This window comes from Anolis sagrei, chromosome 4 (genome assembly GCF_037176765.1).
Source record: "Anolis sagrei isolate rAnoSag1 chromosome 4, rAnoSag1.mat, whole genome shotgun sequence".
NCBI classification, from domain to species: Eukaryota; Metazoa; Chordata; class Lepidosauria; order Squamata; family Dactyloidae; genus Anolis; species Anolis sagrei.
This window is the reverse complement of record NC_090024.1, coordinates 83,039,138-83,057,940: the sequence shown is the minus strand read 5'-3', so window position 1 is coordinate 83,057,940 and position 18,803 is coordinate 83,039,138. Positions and strand designations below refer to the sequence as shown.

Below are 18,803 nucleotides of genomic sequence, written 5' to 3'. Positions count from 1 at the left end.
TCTCTGTTGGGTCATGGAACCCCACTGAGTGATCTTGGGTGAGTCACACACTCTTAACCCCAGGTCCCCATGCATTGACATGAGAGAAGCTTCCCACAAGGCTGGTAAAACATCAAACATCTGGTTGTCCCCTGGGCAACGTCTTTGCAGACGCCCAATTCTCTCACACCAGAAATAATGTGCAGTTTCTCAAGTTGTTCCTGATTGGGGGGGGGACGACGACGGGAAATCCCATGGCAGGTTTCCTTAGGGTTGCAAGCACACAAGAACAAATGAAGAACTTTTAGGATAATCAGGAGGGGATTTTTGTGAAGAAATATTCCAAGATCTAGTTATAAGAACTGGCAAGACTATTCATTCTGACCTAGGATGTTAATACTATATGGAAAATTCACATGGTTTCATATCAGTGAGGTCATGAATCCATTCTGAGTTTTAGTCTGAACTTTAAGGAATCCATCTTAGCTGTTGAATCCTATCTTCAAACTAGAATCAGCACTCCAGATAGCAACTTTAAATTTCAAAGTAAAACCCATAATGGACTATTTGCTAGCTACCACAGATGGGAACCCAAAGCTTTACATATTTCTTCCTCTTCTGATTAATCATCTAAAATTTCAATCAAAACATTCAACAATTTAAAGATTTCAGCACCAAAAACACAGTACTTTTTTGGATTCTCGCTGGATTCTTTATTCACATAACAGTATATGTATTCCTTCCTGTAGCATGCCTGGGATTATTCAAGACCATGTGAAGAGCTCAAGTTAATGAGATGCTAGCCCACCTACTGCCTGAATAAACAGGAGGTAGAAGATGCAATACCTGATCATGCAATACCTGATCACCTCTCTGGGATTGCTGTTGTTGTGTGTCTCCAACATTTCTGATAAAACTAAGGTGCACTTATCACAGTTCAGAGTGGAGTCCTCCTTGCTTCCTTCTGAGGCTGAGAGAATGTGAGTTTCCCAAGCTCACCCAGTAGGTTTCCATGGCCTGGGGAGGGGGGGGGGTTCAAACCCTGGGCTACCAGTGTCGTAGTTTAACCTTCAGACCTCTTATCTACATTGGATCCTCAAATCCAGTTGACTCTGACATGACTCAAATTTCAGCCTTTTCTGGAGTCAGACATGCTACTAGGTTACTAAGATTCTGAGTAGGATGTTCAGAAAATACTAATGATCAGCTAACAGTGCTTGAAAGGACAAATATTACACAGACACATCTATCCCATTGGTAGTAGGAAAGAAATGGGTGATCTGAGACTTTAACATTCTTATAGATAGCTAAATTTGGAAACTAAACCCTCAAGACAATTTGTACACACCTTGTTGCTTGTTGGAGAGCCTTCTACTGCACCAAAACCCCTCTGCCCAGATGGAGGCACTTGGTAAACGTCATGCCCCTGAAGACCATGGCCCGTGGGGACCTGGTAGATTCCCTGATTCGTGCAGGAAGGAGGCACTTGATAGACGGGATCCCGAGGTGAAGAATGCGCACTTGGCACTTGGTAAACCTTTTGCTGGTTAAAGGGCTGGTGAACGGATCCTGAATTTGACAAGTCTTGGCTGGGTGGGCTCTCTGGCACAGGGCCTATCAGAAGCTTGACACGGTTTCCCGGAACAATACCTTGCCGTCCATGTAAAGAACATAGCCACCATCCTTCCAGTCCTTCAGTGTTCTGTTCAATCACTGTCAAAATATCACCTTTGCGGAAGGCAAGCTCTTCTGCACATTCTGGGACATTATCATACAGGGCTCTTGCCATAAGATTCTGTAGGAAAAACAAAAGATACAGAAGAACTTAGAAAAGCATTTTCAAGTAAGAGCTATGCATCCAAATGGACTATGACCCCTGGTTTTTGCATACCCAATGGAAACATGTAATTTAACTAGCGAACCCCATGTGTCCCACCCTATTTCAATGCCTTTTTGCCAATTACTGCAAACCAAGGATAAAAATAGTGACCCGATATATATTTTCTGCAATTCCAGATCACTTGAGGTTTCAAACCCATTTTGATTATAGTTCTAGGAATTTTTTTCTTTTTAGTTCACATATATTCTGGTTTTAAGCAATATAATAAATATTGCTAGGATATTGAGGGATGTAAACACATTTGCGGCTCTGTACTGACTTCCTACTTTTTCAAAAATCTCTAAACAATTTGAATATTAGGATTGTATCCTGTAGTGGAGAAGCTTCTACTCATGAAACTTTCAAGTAATCATTCCTTTTATTTATCCCGGAACCTAGACATAAAAACTTCAATCTTGGAAGCATCTGAATTCTTTAAAGAAGAAGAATATGTGTGAATGGGGAAGTTACTACAGAGATGAAGCATCAGTCTAACAGCAGTAGTCTTATTCATATCCATCTGTCTGAAGAAAACAGTTTTTAAAATTGTACCCTCTCCACAACCTCAATCTTTTATATTGCATATCATCGTCATCCCCCACCTCCACCTGCACTACTATTACTGTTATCATCTACAAAGCTAAAGATAGCGGTAGAATATAGCAAAAACCATACAAATTCTCTGAAACCAGTACCTAAAGCAATTCCTTCATGTTGCTGAATAGGAGTCATTTATAATGTCAGAAACATAATCTATTTTGTTGTATCCAGGGGAAGAAGCCCAGGAGTCAAGATTCAAGGATTATCATCATGAAACACAGTACAAATATTTCTAGTCAACACAATAAGATAGAAGAAACCATAGTTTGCATTTCACTGCATGCGTTAAGAGCTCAAAATCTGAACTCATTAAGTTATTCTCTCAGTTTGACCCATAGTTTAAAAATCTTTTCAGAAAGAGACTTCAACACACTGTTTTCTAGAAAGCAATAGTACTTTTAATTAACATTTGAAAAGGATAATGGATTGAAAATGTCCTGTTTCTCATATGGCAAATTTATATAAATACTGTAAATATTTGTGTAATACTGTGAGATGGAGCTGCCCTACAAATCCCAGTAGCTGTAGCCAGCATTGCCAATGCTGAGGAATATTGGGAGTTGCAGTCCTATAACATTCAGAGAATCACATGACTTCTGCCCTGGCTTAACCAATGCAAAAATGTAAGTGCTGGGTGGAGGGAAATTGTGAAAGAATGAATACAGTATGGAAAAAGTTATGAATTTTCAAGTAAAGAGGACACAATAGTTTGAAACATGACACAAACAAAGGATGGGAATGCAGATGAAAAGGTTTGCTGATATGCAGTAATAGTTTTTATCACTTCTACTTTCAGGCGCAAGAACAAATAGTTTCTTTTGCAATTCATTGTTCATTGACATATAAAAAAGAAAGTGTCTAACCCTTCTGGATGTAGAAAACATGTTTTAAATATGTGAGCAGTCGTCTGTTAAGGATTTTAGTGGAGTTTTCAATGATCACACAGTTGGTTTTTCATCGCTCTCATTCGCATGCGCTTTCTCCCCCAGTTGCTGTCCACTTGCCAATGTCCTCCACCACACATCTTGGCCCCCACTTTTGAAAAGCATCCATCCAAATAACTGCAAAGACACAATTCAAATACTGCTATCAGAATCAGAATATGATGGGTTATGTCTACATCTAGAATCAAATATAGCAGGAGAAGTCAACTGCCGTATGTTTCAAGTCAACAACAAAAGAAAATGCATCATTTAATTCAAATGTACTATTCAGACTGCTTCCTAAAAAGTGATCGTTTTCACATCACAAACCATGAAGTGCCTTCTGGATTCATATTCAAAGCTGCCTCTGCTGACAACCATTATCCATTAACCAACCAGAACATGAACTTATGGTTTGCTGTTTGGTTATGATGACTGCCCTATTCAAACCAAAGCATGTCTACTGTATTTGGCTATGTGAGAGAAGAACATTACTATATTCTCATTTTAAGCATATAATAATGGTGTATTCAAATGGATAAACCTTGTGGAGACAAAAGGTGACATACAATCGAATCAGTGAACTGCATGATTGCAAATTATTGCAAAATAAAAATAGAAATGATGAATTCATATGTGTATATGTGTGTATGTAATAGTTTTTAAAATTGTACCCTCTCCACAACCTCAATCTTTTATATTGCATATCATCGCCAACCCCCACCTCCACTCAACTCAAAAACCATTGGATTAATTGACATCAAATTTGGACACAATACATCTATCAGGCCAACAAATGACCATCACTCATAAAAACACTGAAAAACACAGCAGAAAAGACATTAAAAATTAAAATTAAAAATAAAAATACATTACAACACATGCTCAAAACTACATATATATATATATATATATATATATATATATACACACACACACACACACACACACACACACACACACACATATAAACATACTGGGCCACAGCAACGTGTGGCAGGGGACAGCTAGTATATATATATATATAGAGAGAGAGAGAGAGAGAGAGAGAGAGCAAACATTTTTTCCAGCCTTGATATGTCTTTATAAGGAATTTTCATCTCCTTAATTAAGGTATTTTCCAGTGCTAGGATACTGAGTGATGCAAATACATTTGCAACTTTGTGTTGTATTTCTCCTTTTTCTAAAAAATTCCAATTCTGTACATTCAAACCCATGCAAATGTCAGATTGTACGTAGTGGAGAAGATTCCACTCATAAACTCTTTGAGTGGGAGAATTGCCACCCAGTAAAAATGCCCTGTCCCATATGACCAGAGTCATATACACATCAGGCTCTAAGTCCATCATAGAAGGGTGGGGAATGTTTGAGTTTCCAGATGTTTTGGACCAGACCTACACCTCTCACATCCTTTGCCATTAGTCATGCTGGTGGGGCTAATGGGAATTGCAGGCCAAGCCATATGGCAGGCCAAAGATTCCCCTCCCTTGCTTTATATAGCACCCTGGTCCTCCACCTTGTTATATAACATAAACCTAACTCACACCTATCTAAAAATATGCTTTCTCTGTTTACAGACAAAACATGTTTTCCCTGTCTCTCTCACATTCACTCTCACTTTTCTTTTCTGCACACAAGTCTGTCTGGCAGGAACAGTCTGCCAGCTAGACATTCAGAGGAAAGCAGACACAAACTGCATAGGCTGTCATTCTTGGAAACCTTCACAAAGGCCGGGAACACTTCATTTTCTTGGCTGGATGAGTTATATCAAAGCACACTGGCAGATTTTAGCCTATCTACTCCTGCACTCCAGAAAAAAGCAGACAGCTGGAGATGAATGGCAAGCTACAAAACTGAATGTATCAGAAGCACTAAAAACTGCACCAACATGGCAGATACAAAAGATCTCATGCTAACCAAGTCAAAGACTAGCAACTTCTGTGAACACTTTCAACAAGACACAAGTTATCTCAAATTGTTATTACAATAGCCTGACATCCTGTAATCATTTATTTAGGTATAAGCCCCATTAAACTAAGGGCCCTTCCAGACATGCCCTATATACCAGAATATCAAGGCAGAAAATCCCACAATATCTGCTTTGAACTGGGTTATCTAAGTCCACACTGCCATATATTCCAGTTCAAATCAGAAAATGTGGGATTTTATTCAGCTGTGTGGAAGGGACCTAAGGGCCCTTCCAGTCAGGCCCTATATTCCAGGATCTAATCTCAGGTTTCCTGTTTATCCCAGATTAGCTGGCAGTGCGGACCCACATAATCCAGGTCAAAGCAGAAAACCTGGGACCAGGTCCTGGGACATAGGGCCTGTCTGGAAGGACCCTAAGGGTGTATCTACACTGTAGAATTAATGTTGTTTGATACCACTTTTAACTATCATGGCTCAATGCTATGGAATCATGGGAGTTGTTTAGTCTTCTCTGATGGCACCTTAATAAAGGACAAACACCTCCCAACAAAGCATCCCCCCAGGTAGGAAGCTGCCAGGCTTCGAAGCTGCAAGGCCATTAAATGCTAACCAAGGTGGCCAATTGCAACATTCACACTTGCCCCAAACAGCCAATAGCTCTTTCTTCCACCCTGGACATTCCACAAATATATAAACCCTGCTTGCCAAGTTTCCAACAGATCTCACAACCTCTAAAAATGGCTGTCATAGATGTGGCTGAAATGTCAGGAGAGAATGCTTCTGGAACATGGCCATACAGCTTGGAAAACTCACAACAACCCACCAAAAATCCCATTTACTTTATTTGTAAAGTAAACATTATGTATAATATATATTCTGAAGTTATGTATAGTATCAAAGAATTGGAAGGATTTCCAAAGGGTATCTAGTCTAACCACTTGCCATTGTAAGAATACACAGCTAACATATCCCTAAGAACCTGACTATTCAACGTCTCTTTAGGGACTTCCAGTAAGGAAAGTCCCTCATCTGTGTATCTCCATGCTGAATAATTCTAACCATTAGATTATTCAGGGAAAATTGTTGGGGAAATTACACTACACCGATAAAGCAAGAGAGAAAAATAAGCTTTGGAGATGGTGCTCAAATGAGAGAATGCATTTTAAGTAAATAATTAAACTAATTAGAAAAGTTTTGACAGATTATTCCTCTTTTGACTGATTAAGGAGCTGTATTTAAATGCATTTGCATGCTACAAAGCATCAACACAGGTGTCTTTCTCGGTACTTCAAACGTCATTTCACTGGAAATCTGTTAAATCAACATCTTCTTTCTTTGCAGAACTCTGTTCATTGCTCTTGGGACAGATCTGGATAAGACACACCTGTTTCTGTAGTTTCTGTTTCTAGGAAGCCAGTCAGTACCGACTACAACTACCTTTGACTTCTCCCAGCTCAATTTGTCAGGCCTCCCTTTTTACGGCTGGATGGGCAGAAGGAAGGCATTTAGTTTGAGCAGTCAAGCAGAGACAGTCTGATTTCCAGTATTTAATTAGAACAAATACATTCGGTCCAGCAGGAAAGAAATTAAAATGACAAAACGTCAGTAATCACTTTGGGTGCCAGCCACAAGAAATGTGAATACTAATGCAAGGGAATTACCTCTCTGCTCAAAAATCAGGTGGACTGCACAAGGCCTTAGCTAGAAGTCCAAAACAGGTTCAACTCACTGGTCTGATATCATATGGAGAGCAAATTTAGAAATATCGGTCATATGAATGTTTTAAAAGGTCCAGATAAATCCCCCCAAATACAGTTGGCCCTCTTTATCCATGGATTATGCTTCCATGGATTCAACTATCCATGGCACCAAAATATCACCCCATCCTAATCCAAAAATCAAATCTTTATTTTGCCATTTTATAAGTCACAACATTTCACAATGCCATTGTATATAATAGGATTTGCTCATCCTCAGATGTTGATAGCCACAAAGGGTCCTGGAACCAAACTTGGTGGATATTGAGGATCTTTTCTATACACTTAAAGGTAAAGGTTTCCCCTTGACATTAAGTCTAGTCGAGTCCAACTTAGGGAAGCTGGTGCTCATCTCCATTTCTAAGCCGAAGAGCTGGCATTGTCCATAGACGCCTCCATGTGGCCTGCATGACTGCATGGAGTGCCATTACCTTCCCACCAAAGTGGTATCTATTGATCTACACCCATTTGCATGTTTTCAAACTGCTAGGTTGGCAGAAGCTGGGGCTAACAACGGGAGCTCACCCCATCCCATGGATTCAAACCAAGTTCAGCATCTTAGCAGTTTAACCCGCTGCACCACTGCAGCTCCTTTCTAAACACTTACAAACAACAACAAATAATTTATTTTAATAAATCAATATATTAATAAATTATGTTATGTTTTAAATAAATGTTAAATAGTTCCTTTTTATTTGTTTCCTTGATTGTGACTTGCCGATATACTGTACATGCCGATTTTTCAACATTGCGTCATTTTCTGTTATCCAAGATGTACAATCTTTCAACTTTTAGACAAACCTTAAGAGCTAAAATTAAGGGGTAAAAAATAATTCCTGAAATGGTACAATGTGAGCAAAAATCCAGTGATAAAGAAAGAATACTCTTGAATTATTTGTTGTTTTCACACACAAATGTTCTGGATAGATACAAACTAACAGCTTTAAAACAGCAAAAGATGAAAAAGGCCAGTCGGATTCAGGGTGGGAGCGCTGGGAGTATCCATCCTGCCTAATAAAAGTAAACAGGGAGGGAATGACGTAGATGGCAAGGCAGTGGAAAGTGCGTGGCAGCCTTGAAACAAACACACAGCGAGGTGATAATACATGGCGAGATTATGTACAATGCCTTCTTTAAAGGCTAACAGCCTCTGGAACAAAATACCAGAGAACAGCCTCTGTTCAGATTGCAATAATTAATACAGAAAACAGTTTAACAATCTATTCTTCACCAGACTCGCTTGCTACAGATGGAGGAGGAGGAACTGTCTGCAAGCACGTAGCCTTGTCTATCCTGAGCCATGTTCCAGAATGATTAACCTTTTTTTCTCCCTCCTTCTCACTTCTGCCACCTACGCAGAGTTTGTTATTATAGTTTCCTTGGTAGTTATCACCTTTGCTGAGCAAATGAGAAATGCCTCCCCTTTTCCATTACGAGCTGTTGGAAACTATCAAAAGGTCCCTCCCTTCTTCTTCTATAGACAGCAAGGGGGAAAGGGAGAGGTTAGGAAGTGGGTGGGGTGGGAAGGATCTAAAGGCAAAAAAGAATGATGTAAGGCAGGCATGGACAAACTTCGGCTCTCCAGGTGTTTTGGACTACAACTCCCACAATTCCTAACAGCCTACTGGCTGTTAGGAATTGTGGGAGTTGTAGTCCAAAACACCTGGAGAGCCAAAGTTTGCCCATGCCTGGTATAAGGGGTTTTGAACAAGGGAATACAATTTGCCAGGACTTAAAAAACCTCAAACATACATAAAATACTATTTCACACTATTTATTTTTGTCTATCAAGATAAGTGACTGTGAATTATTATTATTATTATTGGTGGTACTACAAATTGTTTGACTTTAGTCAGTTCCTAGAACTATCTTTATTTATTATCCATTTCACTCTTCTCCTGTTGTGAGAAAGTTGAAAATAGCTGTCATTCTTTCTTTTATCCTTACAGCAACCCAGTGCGGCATGTCAGGTTGAGAGGCCATGACTGCCATAGGTATAGACAGGGCTATGGCGCGGCTAGGCCAGGCTGTGGCACAGCTAGTTAGTAACCATCAGGGTCTCTCCTGATGATCTCAAGGCTTATGAGGGTTGGTAGTGTGAGATGTGGTCCCTCAAGTAGGCTGGACCCAAAATGTTTAGGGCTTTATAGGCTAAAGCCAGCACCTTGAATTCAATATGTTCCCCTTCAGTGTACCCCTAAAGGACTAAGCAGAGCTCGGAAATGATACTTTTATACTACAATTTACAAAATCCCCAACAGCACTGTCAGTAGTTTAAAATCATACTTCACCATGAGCAATCGCCCATGATAACGCTGCGGGCCAGTTGCCAGTTCAGATGTCAGTTCTCACACAGAGCAGAATACGAAAAAGTGCTGTGTCCTAGAATTAATAATAAGAAACATCACAAACAGGGTCAGGAAACGAACAGAGTGAAGTTAGTTTCATGTTGTCCTTGCAGACAATGAAGTATCTCTAGTCTGGAAGCTGGCAGATAGTTTTGTGACAGATTTCACTTCAAACCCCTCTTTGATTTCCCTCATTTCTCACCCGTGGGATAAAGTGCCTATTGTACTATGCCCATAAGGAGGAAAACTACTGGAGCATTGAGTATTGCACATCCATCTGGACAAAACAGGAGCTTCTGTGAGAACTAGGACTCTGCATTCAGATAACAACTTTTATGGCTTTACAATCTCCATCTAATTTACTATCTTTGGAAGCTGCTTTGGATGCATCCCACTCTGAGAGAAAGGGCAGATATAACATAAATAACATTAAACAATAAAATATGCTCTGTTTCTGGGGATGTAGATGACCATCATGTTCTAGTTATAGGCAAACCGCTTCTTGTCCCTATAGAATGTATAGATATCACTTAGGCCAGTGGTTCTCAACCTGTGGGTCCCCAGATGTTTTGGTCTTCAACTCCTAGAAATCATAATAACTGGTAAACTCGCTGAGATTTTTGGGAGTTGTAGAACAAAACATCTGAGGACCCACAGGTTGACAACCTAAGGCTAATGGCTGAATTTGACAACAATTAAACAAGACAGCTTTGAACTGCCTTGTTTGCCATTGACTTCATGTAAGCCACTTTGGGAGACTTTTCAAGTAAAGATCAATGCCAGTAATGCTTTAAATAAACAAAACAAAACAAATGAATATAATATTAGAAAGATCTGGAACTACTTTCAGAGAAAAATCACTCCTTTTCACATCTGACATGGTTTGCGTTTATTTGTAGCCAAGAACAATTTGCAAGAAACAAATAATTCAATAAGTGACCAGGTACATTATTTGTACCCTAAAGGCACCATGTTTTTGTTGTTGTTGTTGTTTATTCTTTCAGTCGCTTCTGACTCTTCGTGATCTCATGGACCAGCACACGCCAGAGTTCCGTATTGGCCGTCACCACCCCCAGTTCCTTCAGAGTCAATCCATTCACTTCAAGGATACCATCCATCCATCTTGCCCTTGGTCAGCCCCTCTTCCTTTTTCCTTCCATTTTCTTCCATTTCCTTCCATTTTCTCTAAGCTTTCCTGTCTCCTTATGATGTGGCCAAAGTACTTCATCTTTGCCTCTACTATTCTCCCCGCCAATGAGCAGTTGGGCTTTATTTCCTGAAGTATGGACTGGTTGGAAACTCTGGCGGTCAAAGGCACTCTCAGATCTTTCCTCCAACACCACAGTTCAAAAGCATCTATCTTCCTTCGCTCAGCCCTCCCTATGGTCCAGCTCTCACATCCGTAGGTGGCTATGGGGAATACCATTGCTTTAACTATGCGGATCTTCGTTGCCAGTGTGATGTCTCTACTCTTCACTATTTTATCAAGATTGGACATTGTTCTCCTCCCAAGAAATAAACGTCTTCTGATTTCTTGGATGCAATCTGCATCTGCACTAATCTTTGCACCTAGAAATATAAAGTCGGTCACTGCCTCTACGTTTTCTCCCTCTATTTGCCAGTTATAAATCAGTCTGGTTGTCACAACCTTGGGGTTTTTTATGTTTAGCTGCAACCCAGCTTTTGTGCTTTCTTCTTTCACCTTGATTAGAAGGTTCCTCAGCTCCTCCTCGCTTTCAGCCATCAAAGTGGTGTCATCTGCATATCTAAGGTTGTTAATGTTTCTTCCAGCAATTTTCACCCCAGCCTTGCATTTGTCAAGCCCTGCACATCGCATGATGTGTTCTGCATACAAGTTGAATAGGTTGGGTGAGAGTAGACAATACCAATCTTGAACCAGTCTGCTGTTCCATGGTCAGTTCTTACTGTTGCTACTTGGTCATTAAAGGCACCATATCCTATTTGATTAAGGAAATGAAGTAAGATCAGCCCTGGTTAGTTTCCAGATGAGAGACCACCAAGGAAAATCAAGCGCTGTAGGCTATATTTCAGAGAAGAACTAGCAAGACCACCTCTAACTATTCCTTTCCCAAGGCACCCCTATGAAATTCATGGGATCACACATACTTGCAAGCAATTTCCAGACACAGACAGACATATACTTGCAGTAATAGATCCAACAAGTATTTTGTGATTGTAGGATTTCTTCACAGAGCACACTAGCCAAAGACAATGGCAGCTGTGCATTTGATTTGGCAAAAAAGGTATCTCACCCACTGCCAACTGTCTCACTCCACCTCCTCTCTATATGATGTGTTTTTAATGCAAATAAAGAGTGAAGGTTTCCAAGAGCTTGGCAGGAACCATGAGAAGGCGCTGAGTCCTGAATACTCTGCCATTTCATTCTTGTGCATCCCCAGGAATGGGAATGCCAAGATGTCTGGAATCAACAGAGTGTGGAAAGATTTTGGCGCATACCAAAGAAAAGCCAGGATTTCAATTCATAGCTCCATTGCACTATTTCAGACATCCTTGTCTCCACTTTGTATTGGAAAATACTGACGAATGTCAATATTGTGTGGTCAACAACGACTTAAAATATACTGTTATCTGTGAGGGTGTTTTTAATGGTAATTAAGGGCCTCACTTCAGGGGAAAGAATTAATGCCTTGCATTTTCTCTCCCGGCATAATGACCTAAATTCACTTCCAAAACATACCAAGTGGTGCCAGTCATATTTTCAAGGTGTTCCAGGCATACATCCAACAAAATAATTAGGTTTCAGAGGTTTCATTCTAATGGAGTTGAGGAATGATTTAGACTTTAGGACTAATCCTGTAAAAGCATGTTGCTCAGTGTCTTCTAAGACCAAAATGAGCAGACTTTAAACTTGAAGGATCCATTTTTATTTTTATAATTGACATCCAAGAACCCACCGATTCAGAAGGAAAACACATATACATAGAATTCCATATTTCTGAGTTAAGATATTTGTTTTTAGCACAAGGACAGAATAGACTTTATAGTCCTTTTACACCCTAGTTATCCCAGGCTAATGGACTATGGGAAAGCCATGTAGTATTTGTCCCAATTTAATTTTATTTCATCCTGTTTACTTTATCTTCTTGATTCTCATCTTTGAAGGCAAACCTTTTCCAAGACGCTGTGCAGAAGAGTGAAAAGGTGGCACCTGAACCTGGCACATCACAGATTCCTTTCTGCTTATGGAAGCAGCACTCAATCATGGCTCAGAGTGACGCATGAATACAGTTACTGCAGTTCTAGCATTAGGGGGCCATTTCAGAGGCACATCTTTTCAGAAACAGCTTAGTCAACACAAATAGATTCTGAAGAAGCATACCACATGTAGGAGTTGGTCCTTTTTGTCTGTGAGAGCATTCCAGGTTTTATGGCAATCCACGTTTGCAAGCAGACCATATAAATGTTCATGACTTTGCATGGTTGTCAGGAAGCCTCATTAATGAATAGCAGATTTAAACTGGTGCTTGTCTGGGTAAAAGCTGGATTTTGGCCTGTTTGTTTGCTTACATGATTGTTATTCATCTAAAATGCCTGTGAACAAGCATTTCAAAACTCAAAACAGATTTTAAGGCAGTGATTTTACTGTTGTTTTGAATCTTTCTTTCTCACACTGCAGTCTCATACCTAAGCGGTACATTATGCCCTTGTCCTCATCATACATTGCACTAACCACTCCCATGTCTGAAAGTATACATACTAAGAGATCCCAGATGTCCTCAAGAATATGTCCATATGGTGTAGTGTGAGGAAAACAAAGCCATAGGAGAATTAAAATGGTGGCTTTATCTGTGATATCATCTGATGCTTGCTGGGTCAGTGTGTCATAAGGCTGATGAGCAAAAGACACGGCAATGTCAGGGCGATGTGCAGTATTTTGGATGTTGTCAGTCTGTAGCTCATATAAACTCAAATGAGCATGAACAATGAAGGATAAGAGTTGTAGTTTTAGAGGACCATGGTTGCCCAATTCTGCCCTACAAGGAGAACACAATTCAAATATACATAATAAAGTTTTAGGTGTAGATATAAAAGAGTCTAGAAAACAAAGTACACCAGCTGGGAAATTCTGGGGTTTTTGTTATTGATATGTGCCTTTAACATGTTTCTGACTTACGGTGATCCTAAGGCAGTGATTCCCAACCTGTGGCCCATGTACCACCGGTCCCCAAGAACTAAAATATGGTTGGTGGCCTCACCGTTACTACACCATTACAACGAGAGCGCCTGGTCTCACGAAACTCTTTTATAATGCCAAAGCAAGGGAGATGCCAGGAGGGGAGAGGGTGACTACCCACAAAAGGCACAACAACAAGCCTCCTGCCTGGGTTGTTGTAGGTTTTTCCGGGCTATATGGCCATGTTCTGGAGGCAATTTTTCTCCTGACGTTTCGCCTGCATCTATGGCAAGCATCCTCAGAGGTAGTGAGGTCTGTTGGAAGTAGGAAAAATGGGTTTATATATCTGTGGAATGACCACAGATATATAAATGGTTTTCTGTGGGTGAGCAAATGGGGACTACTGATGACATATGTTCTGTATCAGCAACTAGAACTGATGTGGTCTATCCAATGTAATTTTCTGAATCAGCATCCCAAATAATCAAACTGAATCTAAAGTTGACCAAAAATTGATTCGTAACCCTTTCGGTACTAATGTTGGAGAGAGGTCTCTGGTCAAGTGGTTCCTGGTCAAAGTGGTCCCTGGTCAAGTGGTCGCCGATCAAGTGGTCCATGGTCAAAAAAAGGGTTGGGAACTATTGCCCTAAGGCTTACCTCAGACCAGTCTGCTATCCAAATGGGTTAGTAAACTCTGGAATATTACCCAACTTTGCCCAAAATGGGGCAAAGCTTATTTAACCCTAGAAACCCCATAATACTCATCAGAAGCAATTGTACCTCATGGGGATAACCAAAAGTCAATTTAGGCTGAGTCTGGTTTTCTTGCCCATGTAGACTCAGCCTTCTACTATGGACTTAAGGAACTTGGAATCCACACTATATAGCAGGCATGGGACAAACTACTGGCTGTTAGGAATTGTGGGAGTTGAAGTCCAAAACACCTGGAGGGTAGAAGTTTGACCATGCCTGCTATAGACCTTTTTTATGCATTTGGAATAAGCCCAGAAAGATTAAGATCCTGCAAGATCTGAGAGACATAAAAATGAGTACAACTCTTAGAAGAAGACAGTGTAGCATGCAAGGAGGGATCACACTTCCAGAACTCCATGGGTATTTCCAGTGGAACATTACCAGTGCTGCAATGATGTATTCTTACATATTTTTGTAAAGAGGCAAACCCCACCCTCTCCCTCCCAGATCACACTAGTCAAAGCTTTGGGCAGTCCACAGATGCAAAAAAAAAAAAGTCCATATATCTCTAACCCTCTTCAAAAGATACTTTCCCCAATTTTATTTAAAATAAAAAGTTGTGGGGTCTTTCTTTTATTATACCAGCAATAATGTGCCTTCCATACCATGATCAAAAGAAAGAACAAAACCAAAAGTCAGGCAGTTGAAGGTGTGGCACTAAGGAAAGCAAGTATGATCTCACTTATGATTTTCAAATACTGCCACACCAAAAAAACAGAATTGTTTGGTGGAAAAAACCACACAATTCCCCTAGGCCATCAACCAAGTTCCTGGTGAAAGGCGACTGGCAGTTGAGTGCTATGGAGAAAAAACTAACAAAACAATATGTGGAAGAAAGAAAGAAAGAAAGAAAGAAAGAAAGAAAGAAAGCAATACAACATTACAGCTGCAACTCTCATAAAATGTGAAGGAATCCACTTAAAACAAGACTGAAGTCATGACATTCACATAATATTGGCACATTTGAGAAAAAGGGATGCAAACCCTTCCTGGTTTTATTCTCAAAGATGTTGGGTGAAATTGCATTTAATTATACTTGAGGTGAAATTATACTGTTGGGTGAAATTGCATTTTCAATTATACTTGAGGTCTTTTAGACCTAAAAAATCATGTGAAAAAAAATGCCAAAAGCAACAAATTTGCATAAAACACTGGCCCGAGTTGTGTTGGTTTGCCACAACTACAACAGCTTGCTGAACCAATTACAGAATGCTGAATCGACACATTCTATGATTCAATTGATCTACTCTAGTTGGAATAAAGACAAGATATTGCTTATTTTGTGCTTTTTCATATTATTTCTGCAAAAAAAAAATCCCCTGGATATAAAATAAAATGGCAGCAGTTGACCATTATTTTAGTAGGTGCTAAATTTCAATAATGCTACTGCTAGTAAAGGATAAGAAAATATATAGTTTTACAAACCTCTATTGAATGATGTCTTTCAAGACTGATTAATTGAATTCGTTCTCAAAGTCATTCCACAGATATATAAACCTCACTTGCCTAGTTTCCAACAAACCTCACAACCTCTGAGGTCATGTGGCCGGCATGACTGCATGGAGCACCCTTACCTTCCCACCGGAGTGGTACCTTTTGATCTACTCACATTTGCATGTTTTCAAACTGCTACGGTTGGCAGAAGTTGGAGCTAACAGCGGGAGCTCACACTGCTCCCCAGATTCGAGCCTGCAAACTTTTGGTCAGCAAGTTCAGTAGCTCAGCGCTTTAACCCACTGCGCCAATGGGAGCTCCATGTGGGTTATATTTGTATTTAAATGTGGATTTTGCATTTTATTTTATTTGTGTTTTAAGTTGGATTGCAAACCATCTCAAAAACCTTATCCTGGAAAGTCAGCACATCAATGTTTTCAATAAATAATATGCTAATATTTCCTGCGGGGTGGAAGAATCATGGCTGACTATGCTTATGACCTACATCTTCACACAGTGTGTTCCTTTGAAGGCTAGAACTGTTTGTGTGAAGAAAGGACATACTGTGTGACCGGTCACTATAATAAATGTCACCTTGTATCCAAAAATGGAAATATCATTTATCTGAGATATAAAGGATTGTCTGAAATATGTCCCAGTGCGGAAGAGAACGGAGGCAACATTTGGGTCTGAACTTTCCATAAGTAAGCATTTTGTCCAACAGAATGCTACAAAACGCTCTTATCTCATTGACATTCAGGCAGAAAGATCAGTTCCGTTAGATGTCTAAAATGTCACAATTTAATAAGAACAGTCTAAATATCAGTTATCACCATGCAATTTTATAATTAAAAATAACATTTAGGAGTTACATTTATCATAATCTCTTTTTTCAGCGGTTTCTAGGAGCATAAATGATTCTCTTCCATTCTGTACCCAGTGAATTTTGAGTCTGAATATTTGGAATTTTTCTGCATAAAGAGTTTACTTGAACCTATGGATTAAGCATTATTTCCATCAATTCTCCATGGCCTTTCACCCTCCCCCTCTTTTTTTTTTTACATGAGCTAGATTTCCATTCTTTGAGAAGGAAGGTTTTATTCCCACGATGTTAAAGCATTCCTCAAAGGCTATTGTCCCTCTCTCTCTGAGTCACCGGGTTTCCTCCACTGAAATTTCAACTTCCCAGTCAATGGGGCACATCTTAAGAAAGGCTTCTGAATACGCTGCCTACATTCATGTAGGCTAAATCCATTCTTAGTTCTTCCCTTCTTCAGAGAATACTAATCCAGACTGGTTGTATCAATGAATGAATGAAGGGGTGTAAAACACAAACTTCAAACAGCATGACTTGGCCTCCCTTCCTCTAAAAAAAAAGTTAGACTGTTTTTATCATCCTACACAGTGCTTCCCAACTGAAATTTTAACAGTCTTAGTTCTTTCATTTGTCGGTGCTATTCAGATACAAAACGGGGCTGGAGAATTACATTACACAAGCATTTTCAGGGCTGTTCAAACTTGGAAGAACTGAAGGAAAACCATCATTTTAAAAGAACAGGTTGAGCTTGGCAGATTCCTCTAAAATACAAATTGTCACAAGAAAATGGACTTTGGAACTTAGCCTGTGTGTGTGTTCAAGTTGCTTGTCAACTTATTACAACCTCATGATACTATTAGGGGCAAGGTGATTTTTCCAGTTCCTCCTTTTCATAGGATCATAGAGTTGGAAGCGACCTCATGGGCCATGTAACCCAAGAAGCAAGAAAAATGCATTCAAAGCACCCCCAACAGATGGCCATCCAGCCTCTGTTTAAAAGCCTCAGAAGAAGGAGCCTCCACAACACTCCGGGGCAGAGTTCCACCACTGAGCAGCTCTCACTGTTAGAAAGTTCTTCCTAATGTTCAGATGGAATCTCCTTTCCTGTAGTTTGAAGCCATTGTTCTGTGTCTTATTTCTCTAGGCTTGCTCCCTCTCCCCTATGACTTTCCCTCACATGGCTATCATGTCTTCTCTCAGCCTTCTCTTCTGCAGGCTAAACATGCCCAGTTCTTGAAGCTGCTCCTCATAGGACTTCTTCTCCAGACCCTTCATAATTTTAGTCACCCTCCTCTGAACACAATCTAGCTTGTCAACATTTCCCTTCAATTGCGGTGCCCAGAATTGGACATAGTATTTCAGGTGTGGTCTGACCAAGGCAGAATAGACTTGGATCTAGACCAGTGATTCTTAACCTGTGGACCATGAGGACAAAAATCTGGCCCATGAGCCTCCTTCCTCTTTATCTTTGTATTTATCTATTTTAATTTATTTTATTTCTGCTCCTTTCGCGCCGCCTGCCACTCCTTCCCTGTCACTGACCATGGCATATGTTCTGTATCAGAAACTAGAACCGTGCAATTTTCTGAATCAGCACCCCAAACTGAATCTAAAGTTGACCATAAACTGATTCTTAACCTTTTTGGAACTAATGTTAGAAAGTGGTCTCTGGCCAAAGTGGTGCCTGGTCAAGTAATCTCTGGTCAAGTGGTCCCTGGTCAAAAAAAAGTTTGGAAGCCACTGATCTAGACAGTATGCTCCTCCTATTTATGTAGGCCAAAATCCCATTGGCTTTTTAAGCTGCAGCATCACATTGTTGATTCATGTTTAACATGTCCATGGAGACTCTAAGATCTTTTTCACATGTGCTGCTGTCGAGCCAGGCATCCCCCACTCTGTATCTTTGCAAATACAGCTTATTTTGTTGGTAGTTTCCCATCCAACTACTAACTTGGGCTGACCCTGCTTTGATTTAAACCCTCAGAACTTGGTCTAGTTTGCATAAATCTAACTTTTATGACCAGCAACAAATGATGTCCTGAAGAAGCACCATGTTCTCACTCATGGTGGATAGATCACATCCTTTGCAGTATATCTCCCTGGCAGACATAATATACAAAATGTGTACCAATTTACAATCACTTCATACATTTTATTTTATGCTAACTGGCCATACTGGCTGGGGAACTTGGGGACTACTTGCCTAAAGGTAACCTTTCCAAGCTTAG

The 18,803-nt window shown here is 40.0% G+C and overlaps 1 protein-coding gene across 2 annotated transcripts in view; it reads right to left on the bottom strand.

Moving 5' to 3' along the window:
- NEDD9 (neural precursor cell expressed, developmentally down-regulated 9) overlaps window positions 1–18,803 on the bottom strand; it is a 75,676-nt gene that overhangs the window by 37,295 nt on the left and 19,578 nt on the right. Inside the window, exons 2-3 of one of the 2 annotated variants that reach the window (XM_060774811.2) lie at window positions 3,322–3,519; window positions 1,328–1,774 (exon numbers count right to left, since the gene is read on the bottom strand). In XM_060774811.2, coding sequence (XP_060630794.2) covers window positions 1,328–1,774; window positions 3,322–3,342 — 468 coding nt within the window. In that variant the 5' untranslated portion in view covers window positions 3,343–3,519. The remainder of the gene's footprint in view (window positions 1–1,327; window positions 1,775–3,321; window positions 3,520–18,803) is intronic. The other variant, XM_060774812.2, reaches the window with a different exon arrangement.